At 37.5% G+C, this 16,033-nt stretch overlaps 1 protein-coding gene across 1 annotated transcript in view; it reads left to right on the top strand.

The window, feature by feature from the left end:
• Positions 1–16,033, top strand: part of CPPED1 (calcineurin like phosphoesterase domain containing 1) — a 49,879-nt gene that overhangs the window by 1,856 nt on the left and 31,990 nt on the right. The window contains exon 2 of the mRNA XM_074158530.1: positions 8,240–8,458. Within this exon, the coding sequence (XP_074014631.1) occupies positions 8,240–8,458 (219 nt within the window). The remainder of the gene's footprint in view (positions 1–8,239; positions 8,459–16,033) is intronic.

Genomic DNA, 16,033 nt, shown 5'->3' with positions numbered 1-16,033 from the left:
TGAAGCAAAGTTTCTTGCAGTTTAGGATGAAAAGCAGTTACCTGTGTTTTCCTCAGTCTTTAAGTTTCCCCCCTTCAGTTAAAAGGGTACCTATACAAAGCATTTACTACCCCTGCTATGGCTTGGCACACTACTTCCTTTTAAAATTTGAGAGTTGCCATTGAGAGCTTAATTTCCTTTTTTTTTTAATACCCTTTCTGCAAAATCACTCTTCCACACCCTGTCTGTCCACTAATAGTAATTTGTTCAGTCTGCTTTCACATAATGTGGAGGTTATACCTGTAACCTGCTCTAATCTACTCTTGGTATGTGATGTGTGAATTGGAAGTTCAAGGTTAGGGATCTAAATTAGCCATGAGTTGATGGAGTGTAATAACAAACAGTGAATAAATACCCTACTTAATTGGCAAGAGATCTCTTTATGCTTTGGACCTACTTTTTTAATAAATTTTCTGTCTTTTCTATCCATGTGAAATTATGCTTCAGATATTTACTGCTTTTAATAGTATTTTAGTGAAGAAACAGGACTATATGTTTGAGTAAATTCTGTCTTTGCTACTTCTTCCAAAAAGTCATGGGTTTTTTGTTTTTTGCCATTACTGAATGTTGAGGTGACTTTTCTTTGTAGCACTTGCTAGAACTATCACTGTTTCTATGAAGTTGGTGGTGTTTTTCCTGTTGTGCACTGTCCTGCACTTCTCTGCATCTGCTTTCTTGAACGCTGAGTAATGAAGTCTCTCCACAATTCCTCACAACCAGGCCTTATTTTCATACTGCCAAATGGCTTAGTTTTGCCAAATTTCACTTTCTTGCTATTCAGATTGGTTTGAGTATGTTGAAGAGTATAGATCCCAGTACAGATTCAGGTGAGATCTGTGTGTCTTGTCCATCTTGTCTTCTTTTCTTACCATTTTTTAATGTATTCAAGGACTTTCATATTTCTACCAAAGGCTCTTGGTTCCTTTTAAAGTCTTCAGTGAGTAACTGTCAGATACCTTTGGAGACAGTGTCAAGTGGGAATCCTTATCCATGGGAAAGATGTCGATTACTCTTTCTGAAGAATCAGTAGGTGCAGTAGTTACTGTCTTTCTTACAGTCTGTTTCCATTAACTTGCCTGTATAGATGCCAGTTTTGCAGTCAGTGGTTACCAGGTTGCTCAGAAAAGCGATTTAAATGTGGGTGTGATGCTGGCCATCTTCCTGCTCCTCTGGTGCAACGGCAGTTTTAAGCAAGTGGTAACTCTCCAGGGGTTAGCTGTTTTTTTACTTCTGAGTTCTTCCGTGGGTGCCACCTAATCTGAGTGGTTTGTTATTGTTCATATCTATTTGTTGAATCATCTGCTGCTGTTTGGATTTGAGACAGATCCAATGCGCTGTTTGTAAGGAAAAATTCTGGCATTAGATCTTCAGGGGTTCCTTCACAATAAATGTGGATACAAAAATTTACATTGTTTTTCTGCTCTGCCTTTATCTTTGGGTGTCTGGAACATCTCTTAGCCTTGGTGAGCATCTGGCAGGCTACCTACTCCTAATGCCTCTAAAAAGGGCTTTGTTAGTTTTCAGATTTATGCTATTTCCAGTTGTTCTTCACTTTTTTTAGCTTGACTTCTTGGACTTTTGTATCTAACCTTCCAGTGTATAAAATCTGTCCTGTTTTCTTTATTTGGATACTTTAACTTTTTTGAAGTATGCTGTCCCGCTCTTACTAGCGCACTTATAGCTGCTGCTTATGTTGTTTAGTCAGTCTGGATTTTTTTTGGTCTTTCTGACGTTCTTAGTAAATGCTATGCATATGGTCTGAGCCTCTGGGACAGCGTCTTTGAATAGTTTCCATGCTGCCTTCAAGGATTTATGCACTTTTTTAAAGCATCATAATTACATATAATTCGCCTTCCTTTGAAATTAAATACAACGACAGTTGATTTCTTATTTTTTCTTGCTTTCACATGAGTGTTGGATCTTGGCACATTATGATTACTGTTCTAGAGCTCTTCAACAGTAATATTTTTGAGCAGTGATCAGCACTGCTTCCCAGCTAGCATATTCCATTCCCAATACTGTCTCCAACTCTCATATGAATTAGGCAAATTTGTACGTGGGTTTTGAGCAACTTTCTGTGACTTCACCTTGTCATTATGCAAGCCACCCCCCTTCACACCTACAGGCTTGGGCTGTAAAGTTTCTGTAATGAGTTTACATGTTAAATTTGGGGGTGGGCATAAAGGCATGACTAGAGTTTAGCATTCTGTAGCCCTCAGTACAAATAAACTGTATCTGAGGGGGCATTTCCTACCTTGATGGTTATCTAAGAAGTTTGAAAGTGTATCTTTTAAAAGTAGTAGTGCTGTGTAATTTATTTGAGAAACTATTCTGTCAGCTAGTGTTTCTACTGACATTATCTTTCTAGTTTAGGTTCACAGTACTTCATTTCTCCAATAATTTCTCTTTTAAAGGATTTTATTTTCTCTGAAAAATGTATTTTGATAACTGTTTTGAATAGTTTTTTTTTCCCTGATGCATAAAATTGCATCTTCTGTAATAGGTTGCATTGGTCATTCAGCAGAACCCTCAATAGTCATATCTTTGGTAGTCTCTCAGGTACACATGGAAACTATATCTGAAAGGAGTGCATATTTCATTAGATTGAAATCTTTTCTATTTGGACATACAGACAATAACAATGGTGGTTTTGTAGCCATAATTATTGATACAGTTTTAATGTTAAACAACAAATTTTTAAGGATTTAGTGCAAGTCCTTTATTGGTTTTTGAGCTATTTCAGAACTGAGAGGAATGAAAACAAATTCCTTTAAAGATCAACTGCAAAACAATTGCAAGGAAAAAGGTTTTTCCTTTTGTGTTGTTTATGATATATAAATTCTGCCCTCACTTAAAAGATTCCATTTTCCTTCCTGCCTATAGCTGCTTTAGAAAACCAAGGTTGTGTTTCTTGTCCAATTTTACCTAAAAAAAGAGTCACAGGCACACTTTGTAAGCAGAGACAGCTCAGGGCAGGGAACCATGTACCTGTTTCTGCTATTTTGTGATCTTTCAGAGAAGTGAAATTAATTCCCCTGGCAAACTCAAATGTGAGAATGAGGGCATTTTTTGTATTTATTACTGCCTGTACTATAGTGAGCAAGCACCAGCCGTGTGTCCACGTCCATTCTCCTCAGATACAATAGTGTCTAGAGAGGGACTATGGACAGAAGGAACTTTTTTAATTGACTTGTTTCCATGATATGCTATAAGAGTGTTGAGAAAGATTAAAACCAATGTACTGTTGAAACCAACGAACGTACTTTTAAAAAGGTCCCACCAGGGAACTATTGGAAATCCCACCAGTACCATGTGGCGGTCAGAGGCCAGCTTTCAGTGGTTTATATAAGCAATCTCTGTATATCTGTGTTTGTAATCCTTAAAGAGGGGGAAAGAATAGGGAAGAGAAATTAGGAAAAGCAAAAAGGGAAGAAATAAAGGCAAGGCAAGATATTAGCTATTGTCCTCCAGAAATGATGAGGTTTGGCTTAATTCCCACCTGTGTCCTTGAAGTGTCTTTTTGTGTGTGATCACAATACGTGGCTGAGGTTTTCTCTTGTGAATTGCTGCTGACTACTTTGGCCCTTCACAGAATTAATCTTTAGATAAAATTAGAAGCTGGCACCATTTTTCAGCCTATGCTACTAAAAATACATTGCATTGATCCTCTCTCCGTACTTTGGCATGCATGGGAGCAGAAAAAGAGTGGGAAGCTATTGAAACTGAGGCATAACAGCATGTTCTGAAGTTGGACTTCTTCCGTGGCAATCAGCTGTGCCTCTCTTAAGGAGGCCTGGGAACAAAACAGATTTGGAATAGGAGTTTTGTGTGGCTCCATGTGTAAGAGCAGCTCTGCAGACATTATTTGTCCTTCAGAAATGGAAACCGCATGTACATCAGTTATTGGAGAAATCTGCTGACTTTGTCTGGCATTTGCATTTTCTTATTGCTGGGGTGAATTCAGAACGTGGCAAACAGCCTCTATGGGATGAAGAGACAATGTGCAGGCATTCTCAGTTCCACTCAATTTTGCGATGCAAGGGAGAAAGCAGAAAAAAATGTTTATTAATTGGATCCTAATTTTCTGTTGCTTTACTTAGCATGAACTTTGTCTAATACAGCTACATAGCCCATCTAAAGGCTTGAAAATTGAAACTCTTAGCAAGAAGGGTGCCTTTGATTTCCATCAAGGATTCCCATAAAAGTCGTTGCTTGCTATGTTTGAAGGGGAGAAAGCAACTGTACGTGCTATTTAATTGAAACCTTATGGAGTAATATCTAAGACCTGGATGATGACTAGATGATCACTGCAAAAACAGCTGTTCGCCCTCCCACCACTTGTGCCCAATGCTGTTTGTTACTAACCCTCTGCCAGACTTTGGCATTCCCCTGGCATAGCAACAGAATGATTTGTCTGAGTGCTCTTCTTTTGATTCAGTGCAAAGTCCATAAAAATGGTTCAAACAACCTTTTGTGATGCCTGACTTACTGCTTAAGCAGAGTTCATTTGCTTAGCCTGCGGTACCTGCTCTGCTTGAAGGTGCTAACAAGCAGCTGATAAGGGAGAGAAGTAGGTTACTGAAGTTTTGTTGTTAATTATCTGAACACAGTCCATTGATAAATCATTTAATTGTTAGCCAAAAGACTTCTGGATCCATCTGTGGTAGCGGAAGATGTTTTTACGTTGTTTCTCATTGCTACCCTCGTTACCATATTGGTCTGTTGAAAGAGCAGGTGTGCTCCTAGAGTTTTCAGCAAAATTAGCCAAATTGCAGCAGTTGCAACACTTCAAACTTTAGCTCAACTGTTGTCATTCCTTGCATAGATATGAACTCCTCTGCAGACAGACCAGTGAGGGCAATTAAGAATTACTTCCTGGGTAAGCTGAATTCCGAACAGGCTTAAGAGTTGATGCAGCTGCAAGTTTGCACCAGTGGTGTTGTACCAATCCAACTCTCTTCATGATACTCTGCTTTTATTTATAGTACTTTATAGTAATTGAAGCACATTCCTGATAAACAAAAACTTAAGTTGTAAGTTTAAACTGAGTGTCCATATATTATTTTTTTCCCCTGTACTCTTTTGTTTGTGGGGAATAAAATCAATAAGTACCACTTGATAAGTAATAGACCAAATTCCATTAGCTTAAGTACTAGGTTTATTTTTTTAAAATAGGGTCTCTATATGGAGTGATCAAATAACAAGACCAAGGTAGAAAATAGTTACAAAAAATAGCAGTAAGGTTGAATAAATATTTCATAAGTTACCAAATACCACAAAAATATCTTTGACTGAATTATTTGACTAAGATTAGTTAATTTAATTAACATTTTAAGTAAATGTTATTTATGTAGCCCTGATTCCTGGATCTTTTCTGTTCCTGATTCGCTTCCTTCATTTTATCTTTTTCTTTCCTCCAGGAGAATATAGCATATACATCTGCATCATTTTCAGTTCCTTTCTCTTTTCACCTCCTATCTCTTTCCTTTTCTCCCCGCTCTTCTTCACCTCCACCCCTGCATCTTCTGTTTCTCCTTTCTTCTGCCACTTCTTGATTCTGTGTACTGAACTTCTCTTTTCAAATTCATCTTATCAGTGTCTCTCTCTCTGCCTCACGTGACCATCACTCACCCACTCAAACCAGAGCATCTCTGCGCAGTCCTGGAAAAATTCAGGTACTTAAACCTAGAGAGCTAGTCTATTGGCATGAATATAAGGCAGGAAAAAAAAAAAAATCATGAAGTGTATATTAAATAGCCCCTGGTCTGGCCTTGCAACCTGTTTTGCATCAGCTCTGCACGCTCCCTGACAGTGTGCTGTCTGCTTGCCAGACTTCTCTCTGTTGAAGCATTGTGTGTGAAGCTCCTTGTTACCTGGGCCCTGGCCCGGTCCTGCTGCCTGTGCCAGCCTCCCTGACAGCTCCCTGGCCTGCGCAGGTGCTCCTGGGCCTCTGGAGAGGGAAACACAGTGTGTCCAGAATTGAAGCAGACTTTTAAAACAAAGGCTGGCTGTCTTTTCTAACTATTTCCTGTAAAAATAAATAGATAAATGTCTCTACATTTTACTTAGGCTACTATGGTAAAAATTACTGGCTTCAGATTAATCAATACAAAACAAGTAGATTTTGCTCAGTATTAATTATCAATACTATCTACCGAGTTGCTGGAAAAGGGGCAGGTGTTAAAAATCCTACCAAGTTGTTCGAAGATTAGAGCTTTTTTCCCCATTTAATAAGTGTGAGGATTGTGCCTCTCCTTCAAAACAGGTTCATTTCAAACTTTCCCTTTTTTGTTTTATTTTGTATAGGTCATAAAGGATTTCTGATCCAAGATTCCTTAACTGTCTTTTTTTCTGTAGCTTTTCACTTAGAAAAACTACACGTTAATTTCTCTGCACAAACAATGCCTTTGATGCAGCATGTAAGCTGTTCTTTATGGCAGTCATGTTTTGTCATGCAAGACAACAAATAAAGACCTAAATTACTTTGTGTCATTCAGCTGTTTCCATAAGGCTTCTATTGCAAACCCATGGATAGAAGGATCGTTTCACTTCTTTGAGTAAGTTATGTAATTGGAAAAGTTCATTTCATTTCAGAATTAGAAACTTTTAGCCATTCATGAGCTTTTATCTATAAAATGCACGATTATTATTTAGAACTAGGTAATGCTGATATGAACTAACAGACTATCAATAATTTTGTTTAGAAATTAAATGTGACTCAAACTAAAACATAGAAGCTTGCATTTGGCAAAATGATCTGATGCCATAGCAACAGATGACAATTACAAGCAGATTTTGGGAGTTGCCCACATTCCTTCTCCCCCACCGCAGCCTATCCATCTCCATGGTGCAAGAGATGAATTCTGACCTCTGTTTTCTAACCTTCCTTGAAAGAAACATACCCCACTTCTTGCAAAGAAGCTCCAGTTCTAGAACACTTGAAAGAAAACCAAAAGTAAATCCATGCAGTCAACATGCTACTTGCTTATGTACTGTTATTGGAAGATTAGTTTTGCCTCAAACTGCATTTCAGATCAGACTGACATAATATGAGAGTATGTTAATGGATTATATTTTAATTTGAAATAATTTTCTGTATCATTTTTTTTAGATTCAACTGTAGATTGATGTCATTTGAATTTTTAACAGTTTAAATGCTGTTTAAAAATACCCCAGTAACACTAAATGTATTAAGCCAAATACAGCTGTCAAAACTGAAATATTCAGGTTGCAAACTAATGCATTTAGCTGGAGAAAACAGAGTGTACTCATGTTTGTACTTTAATTCCAACTTGAGATGTAAGTCTAGTAAACAGGATACCCATTTTTGTTTTTAATTTGTAGCCAACTGTTGCTTTATTTGCCCAGTGTTGAGATTATTTTATTTTCTTAATGTACTTGTAGTCTTAGGTATCATGCTTCTTTTGTGGTACTTGTTTATAATAGTATTGTCTTATCAGAGAAAAAAGTATACAAGAAAATTGTAGCAGTACAAATTCTGTTGTACCCTCTGCACTGACTATACCAATGGAAGTTTGTTTCTGAGTTCTCACCTTTCTCTCATAGGTCTTGGGAGCTGTTGTGACAGTTCTAAATTAGGATTTTTGTTGTTGCTGCTAATTCTGGTGTTGCTGGATTTTGTGTTTGCTGACCTTGGTCCTGTTGAGTGGTTTCAGTTCTAACTCCAAAGAATGTGCTACATCCAACTTCTGTCTGAAAGTATAAGAACAAAAAGCATTTAACTCCTTAATTTAAGGACAAGTCTACTGGAACTGTAAAATCTGAAATGTGTTGTGTATGTTAATTAAAAAAGCAATAATTGGAATCTTAAAAGAATCAACTGAAATCTAATGTTACACACTTGTGCTATGTTGTAGTCTTGTTATTTCCAGCACTATTTGCTGAATTCTTCACATACTTTTCCTCTAATCAGTCTGTAATTACCATGTGGTATAATTAGATTAATATACTTTCATTTATTGCAGTTACCCATTAGAGGAAAATGTTGTACTTCTGCCTTTATATTTGTCCTGTATGAATGACTACGGAATTCTGTACTTTCATTAAAGTGGCCTCAACTTACTAATTTACTTAGGTGAAGAACAATTAATTTAATGATGCATAGAAACTTTCACTCTTGTTAAAAATTTCTCTAGTGCTTAACCTTTTCCCTTTTTTTTTTTTTTTTTCTTCTTCTTAGATGATGAGTACCAGTGGAAGGGGCCCTTCTATTTCATCCAAGGAGCAGATCCTCAGTTTGGACTGATAAAAGCTTGGGCAGTTGGAGACACTAACAATGGAGATGATGAATGGGGAGAAGAAATCAAATTAGCAGAGCAAGCAGTGCAGGCCATTAACAAACTAAACCCTAAACCCAAGTTCTTTGTGTTGTGTGGCGACCTTATCCATGGAATGCCAGGTAAGACAATTAAAAGTGTAGAATGGGAATTGTAACTCCATTTTCTTTATATTTCAAATTGGCAACAAGGCTAATTTAATTTCCTTGACTTCATAATATTCTTTCATAGAATTTGGTATGCTACTGTTCTCGTGTTTAGGGGGAAACTGTGCTTTGTAAATGATTCTTGAGCCATTATTCTGATTTCTTCATCTGACTTCCTGTATCATTCATTTTAGGGGTGTACTTTTGTTTGTTAGTTGCCTTTTTTACAGTGGGCCTGAGGAAATTTTCTTTGAAATAAAAGTCCTAAGAAGACACATTATAATTCTTCTGGGGGGGGACTCTAGTCATTGGGGAAAATGGGGACTTCCTGCTTTAAGAAGACAAATGAGGACTCTAGTCATTGGGGAAAAACAATGCCAAGAAAAGAATAAAAAAAAATAGCTATGGCTTTTTGAGTACCTAAAGTGGGTGAAGCTCAGAATTCTCTGGATTTCTAATGCTTAATAAATTCAACTGCTTCAATATTTAAACTCTTAAAATGCTAAAAGTTAGCAAATTCAAGTTTTAGCATTCTGTCCTGTTGCTGTGGGACCCAGAGATCAGGGTGTTTCTGTGTACAGTCAGAGGAAGAACAACAGACCATCTAGAAAGGTGGGTTACAAAGTTTGACAGTTACAACTTTGAAACAGGCTGGTAGTATTTTCTATTTTGAGAAGGCAAATACTCTTCTTGGAATTGAATGAAAAAGTGGTGTTACTAGTTGACAAGTGGTCTCAAAAGCAGATGTAAGCACAATGTCTTATATTTCTTAACCTTGATAAGAAGCAGAGCTGCTGACAGCCTTAGCTGTGTTGCTGACAGCACAACAGTCCACCAAGTGAGCTTGCAAATACAGTCCTGTGTGCTTTATGCTAATGCTCTGCTTTGCATTCCACTTGCACCTAAGGTGGTTCTTCCCAGCTCTTGTTTGCACAGGAAGGCTTTCAGCATGTTAGAGACCTTTCACTAATTCCTTCAGTGTCCCACAAAGTGGATTTTAAAACCTTAGCTGTCAAATTGATTGACATTATTTATAGGCTACAGACTTTCTTTTGACCAGAATGCGATTTTAGTGATAGAGTGGAAAAGAGTAAAAACCAACATATTTAAGCTTGATAGAATCTACTGTGTAAATCCTCAATAGCTCAATCATAATGTAAAGTCTGCCGTTACGCAGTTGTTTTATTGGTTTATGTTGTTCCATTAATTTTGAAAGTACAGGCTTGACCCAGTATCATAAAATAAACTCTTCCTAAGAATCACCTGGCCTTCCTATAACAGAATTTTACTAAGTATTTCAGTTAAGACTTCTAATTCTTATAAGCATTCCAAATATGTTATCTTCAGTATTCTCTGTAAGAGGAAGAAAATTCAGGACATATAATTGGTGTTCTACATCCTGTTGGAAAGGATCTTTCACTCACAAATTTAAATAATCCAGGAAGTTAAGTTAATATAATTTTATCTGGATATTTCTCAAAGACTTATAAAACAATGTGGAATTCTGAGTACTTTTATCTATCTAAACGTTATTCTAAGGCTTTTCTGTTGATAGAGGGTAAGTGCCAACTACAGAGTGCCAGCAATCTTCTGACTTCTACTGGGCAATGAATGGTTAGATACAATAAATAAGTCTTGCATGTGGCAAGTTTTACGGTGTTTTTTTCTAGTGATGGATCTCTGCAGTCATTATTATCCCTTTTAGCAGTGCATGTCTTAGACTTCCCTAATATTTTAAATACAAACCTGTCAGCGTTTTGCAAAACATTATCATATATTCATTTTGCTACCAAACATGCAAAAAAAACCTGAACAGATTGTAGTGCTGAGATCACTTACATTGTGTAATGCACGTGTATATAAATATTTGAAGCTGCCTAGTGCAATTTCCAAGAACCTGCAAGAAAGAGCAGTTCATTACTTGATGATCTTAAGGGTCTTTTCAGCCTAAATGATTCTATGATTACCTCAGTTAAGCAACCATATTTTAATTCATCTAATAATTTCTTGTTGATTGAAATTATGTTCTCTAATATTTTGTAAGCCTGTGTTATCATGTAGTTATATAAAATAGTTAAGGAAATGAATATTCTAAAATTCCTTTTAGTAGTACAACTGGAACAATTACCTATTTCATTACTGCCCTTGTCTTTATACAGTGGCTTGCTGTGCCATGAGTTGGTAAACATATAAGTACGATTTAACAAATTGCACATATAAGTACAATTTACAGTAAACCATTTGTCTTTCTATCTAAGCTCATGAGAGAGAGAAAAGTGAATTGCTCTACCATGCAGATACCTGTGGATTGGTGCTCTCACTAGTTGCCCAGAAGGGCAGGGAGACATGTGATACAGCAAGGGAGACAGAAATGCAGTCAGAAAAACACTTCATAGAAGATGAATCTACATCTGTGTGTGTGTTTAGAAATAATAGATTTTTCAAAGGATTTTTTCCTACCTTTTCCTGTTGCTTACTTAGCTTCTGGAATAGAAATTCCTTCAAAATACAAAAAGAGATAAAGAAACTGAAAGAAAATATATTTTAAAGCAAGGCAACTCACACCCTATTTTAAAAATGTCTTACCAAGATACTCACTGACAATTTCTTTTGTTTGGTTTGTTAATAGCTGTTACTGTATGAGACATTGCAAGACATTGGTGTAAAGAAGCCAAGATGTTGGCCCTGTAAGAATTTATTTGCCGCATATTCTTTTGTCAAAATAAAATCCTCTGATGTTAGAGATGAAAACTTTCCACATTCCTTGCAGTGAAATGTTTTGGAAAACTTGGAAGTACTGAAGTCACATTCTCAAGTTCTCTGCCCCATTGCTTGCTAAACTCTAGGGATTGAGGTGACTTCCTTCTCGTGGAAGAATGAATTCTTAAATTTCTTCTCTTACAAGGGGATGTGGTTGAACTGTGAGTGTATTTCTTCACCAGTTATGACACAGATAAAAAGCAGGAGCCATTATATTCCACTGTCATATGGCACAACTCTCCATTAATTCCAGTACTAATTCTGTGCTTGAGATTTAATGTCTTTACATAATCTATTTAAACAATTCTAACTTGTGAAGACACGAGATAAAAAGCTGTCAGCAACTGTTAATGAAAAAGAGCGAACAATCTAAGGATTTTTATAGCCAATAGCTTTTCAGATAATTTGAACATATGTTTCCAGAATTGAAGACCAGTAGTAATATTTCTTTCCATGGAGTAATTTAAGTATTTTCACTGTTCTAGCCAAGGATGTTTAGACCTATGTAATGCATGTCTGTAGGAGAATGGTACTGTAATAATTTCGTGCTTCTTCACTGAGGAGTCTCTCCAAAAATAATTGCTGTGTCAATTTCCTTATCGTGTTAGTTCATAAAATGAAGGATTAAAAATTCATTTTTTCAGTAGGCAAAAATCAGAAATGACATGAGGCAAGACATTGATTTAAGTTTAACAATTGTGAATTTGGCTTGTACATGTATCTTATTTAATGTTTCAGTTTGCCTTTTAAATCACTTGGGTATATCAGCTATATTAAAACTGAAAACATCAGCATTAATGAAAGTGTATCACAGTCACTATTGCAGCATGATTATTGAAGAAAGCTATGGTCAGCTGAAGTTCAGCTATTTTATAATACATTGGCCAATGTTTGTGAAGTTCTTTGGATTATACTGCTTATAATCAATGCTGGTCAAAAAAAGAGGCGGGGAAAGAAACCCCAGATCCTCCTCTCTTGTCTTAATATATTTTATCGTGGAGTACTAAGTGTAAAGTTTATGACTGTTTTAAAGCATCCATTGTAGCCATTTAACTGATGCAATGTTGAGGCCTTTTGCAAAGGAACTCCAAGAAATCTCAGAATTCCAGCAGCTAGAAGTGATGAACAGAATCCTGATCAGCTGGGAAGCAATCAGGCACAGCACTTGGAATCCATTACAGATGTCATTAGAGCAACGAAGTAATCAGTGCCAGTATCTTGGTATTTAGCTGCTGATTAAAAGTAGTTTGTACTCTGAATATTATTTTCAGAAGTTTTTCTTGATTACATAATCAAGACTAGGATATCTATTCCTGGTAACACTAATATTGTGGTACATAATCAAGAATTTTAAGCAATACCTTATAGTGCAACTGCGTTACTGAAAATAATTTCTGTAAACTCAATACTAACACCTAGATACACCATGATAATGAAAGACTTACTTCTGAAGACATTTGTGTGCATTGAGTTAGTGTACCGTAAGTTAGTATGGCAAAAATGGTAATCTGCAAAATGCAAAATATTGTTGATCGGGTAATGTGTTTGTTTCACTGCATTTTTCTAAAACTCTGGACACTTATTTCTAAAAGTGTTTTTTCTCATATCAAGTTGGAACCTTCTGTTTTGTTTTAGTCACCTTCCTGTATTGTTCCATTAACCAATACCCTTTGAGCCCAACAGTCCAGCCAGTTTCTCACCCACGTAGGATGTTGCAGTCTAGAAGAGCGGAGAACTAACTCCACAACCTTTTGATGATTTTAGAGAGGTGCCCCATGGTGACAGCAGCCAGCTTTCTCACTGCTCTTGGATGCATCCCATCAGGTCCCATGGACTTGCTTTGACTGAAATTTCTCAGGAGATACTTGGCTTAATCGAGGGTATCCACTACCAGTATTTCCTCTGCTCCTTTAGTTCTGGGAGAACATTTCAGTGAAGACAGGCAAAAGAAGCACTGAGTACCTGTCACGTGTCACTCAGCAGTGGGCCTGTATTGTCTTTGTTTATTATTTTATTGCTAAAGTAGCAGCAGGAGCTTTTGCTGCCTATCATGCCCCTTTCAGCCCTCTGTGCGCCTTGGTTTTCCCTACACCAGCCCTGCATGCCCAGGTAGTTTTTCAGTATTATTCCTTTCAAGTCCATCTTTGCTTCTCACTTTTACATCCATTTTCTTCATTTAGCCCAGTCATTCTCCTGATAGTCTACTTCTTCCCCCACCCATTGGTATCAGGAAGGACCATTCTTGTGTTAGGAGAAGCCTGTCTTCCAAGACATGTCAGCTCTCTCAAACCCTTTTGCCTTTCAGAGCTGCTTCCCACAGGACCCTCTATACCAGTTCCCTGAACAAGCCAGTCTGCTGGCCTGAGCCTCCAGACCTGCTACCTGCCTTCCTTACTACCCTCAGGATCTTGAACTCCACTTTGGTGCCTGCTACAGCCAAGGCTGCCAGGGATTAACACATCCCCTAGCACTTCTGTGTTTGTGAGTAGCAGGACTAGGAGAGTGGACCCTGGTTGGCCCATCTGAGTCCAGAAGTTGTCCCAGACTCCCTCCTGGATTGCTGTCAGCAGATGTCAGGGAGGTTAGTCTCCTGTAAGATCCAGGGTTTGTGGTCTGGAGACATTTTCAGGTTGTTTATAGAAGACTTAATCCACTTCTTTGCCCCTGTTGGGTTGTCTGTAGCAAAACCCCACTCTTAGTGGCTGACCTCTCCCCTGGTCCTGACTCACAGCTCAAAAAAACTGGTGTCTGTTCTGAAGAATAGCTCTCTCCATACATTGAAGGCAAACTCCCCTGCCTTCTTTCTTGCCTGTCTTTCCTGTTCAGTTTTAGATGAGGGAGGCATTGTGCTTCCTTCTTCAGCCCATACCTCGAGTGTGGATTGGTGTCCAGGAAACGGCTTCTGTGTTTCAGCACCTTTTGTTACAACAGCAGAGAATTCAGCTGTTGGCAGCCAAAGTCACCCTGCTGGAGCCATGGAGAAGCACTGGCTTGTGGAGCTGAGAATCTAGCAGCTATTTTTATGTGGCTGAATTCCATTGGAGGAAATTGTTTAAGCTGCATTTTTTTAATGATACTACTGTTGTCTGTAACTTGACAGACATCAGTTCTAGCCAGAAAAGTTCTTCATTTTATAAAGCTTTTGACCAGGTGTTTAATTATTTTTCATTAATTGCTCTGCTTATGTGGGTGAAAGAACAAGACAGCAAGTATCCTGCAAACTTTACTTAGCTCTGATGTAGTAAAACGTAGCTGTTTAGAGACTAAATGAAACGAGACTTGTCTAATAATGTGTATAATAAAAAAAGCTGATAGAACTTGATTAAGCTTGATCTGTTAGCAGTGTGATAATGGATCAGTGAGCAAGTAATGTTTATGCTTGCAGTTTCAGATTCATTTGTGTGTATATGTTAATTAGAAGGAATCAAAACCACTAGAATTGAGTATTACAGCACTTGAAGTACACTGTGAATACTTGTACTAATTCCTTTGGTAAAGTGAAAGCATATCCAGTATACACATTTCCTACCCAGGTCATTCTGTTCTTTTTAATCTGACATCAGCCTTTTCAGTCAATTAAGTCCAAGTAGTGAATTTTTCTTTTTTTTTTTTTTTTTGTTTTATATTATAAAATTGTTTAATTAAAGGCTTTCAAACTGTTATTTAAAACACATTTCTGAAACATTTAATACTAGTGAAGGAACCTTTAGCTATGCTAAGGTGAGCAGAAACAGCATCTGACAGGTCAGAGCCGTGAGTGTTGTGCTCTGCTTCAGAATTCCTTTGTTTTCCTGAGAGATGGGAGGAAGAAGATGCCCACATCACTTGCATCTGCTATTTCAAAGGTCTTTTCTCTGAGGGATCCACCTTTTTTTTTTTTTTGTATCCATTTGCAAAGAACAAATCAATCTAGACAGCATTGTAAGTGATGTCAAGAGACTAAGCCATTGTATTTGAAATAAACCGAATTCCAATACAAAAATTCTTTTGTCTGCTCTTCTGACATGCCTAGTGAATTAATTCTAATGGTGGTACTTCTTTTTTAATTAATCTGCCTATACGTTCATTTCTCTCGTTAGCTTCAGAAGCAATTACCCATCTTGCTTTCTAGTTTGATCACAAGATAAGCAGGGTGTGCCTATTCATGTTTTCTTATTCATTCCTAAGGCCCGGTGTTGTGGGGCTTCTTTTTGCATAGATTTTTATTCATTTTATAGCTGATAAAACATGTAAGTGATCTTACTAATTTCAGACAGTTCTAGTGTCTTTTAAAACTTACCTTTCTTAGCTCTCTTGAGGCAGTGTGCTGCGTTCCCCTCCTCTCAGGAAGAGGCTGTGGGGAGGGAGGGAGGCTGCAAGGAGCTGTTTTCCCATTTGCTGGAGTCCTGTGTTGTTTCGGACCCCATCAGTGGCAAACTGGTACACCTGGTTCCAGGGGGTAGTTGCACAGAAAAGAACAAACTTCATTTAATGTGTTATATCTAACTGATATGCACTGTTCTTACAGTGGCTTTTCCTTCTGTCCCAGAATATAAGGAACACTTGCAGTCCTTCCAAGATGCTCAGCGGTATCGCAAGTGGTTGCAATGCTGTCGTAAAGGGGTCTGTAAGGAAGGACAGTAGCTTTGTAGAATTTATATGTTCGCAATATGAATTTTGTATCCAGGCTAAAGACAAGGTCTCATTAACTTCTTGCATTGTGTTATTAAAAATGTTTCCTTGACATTAGACGGGTTTGTCATATACACTTAATAGTTGTCTGCCTGGTAGAATAAACATTGTTCTTGTTTT

The sequence above is a fragment of the Numenius arquata genome, chromosome 14 (genome assembly GCF_964106895.1).
Source record: "Numenius arquata chromosome 14, bNumArq3.hap1.1, whole genome shotgun sequence".
Lineage (NCBI taxonomy): Eukaryota > Metazoa > Chordata > Aves > Charadriiformes > Scolopacidae > Numenius > Numenius arquata.
Note: the sequence above shows the minus strand (reverse complement) of the source record. Positions and strands in the feature narration are given on the sequence as shown.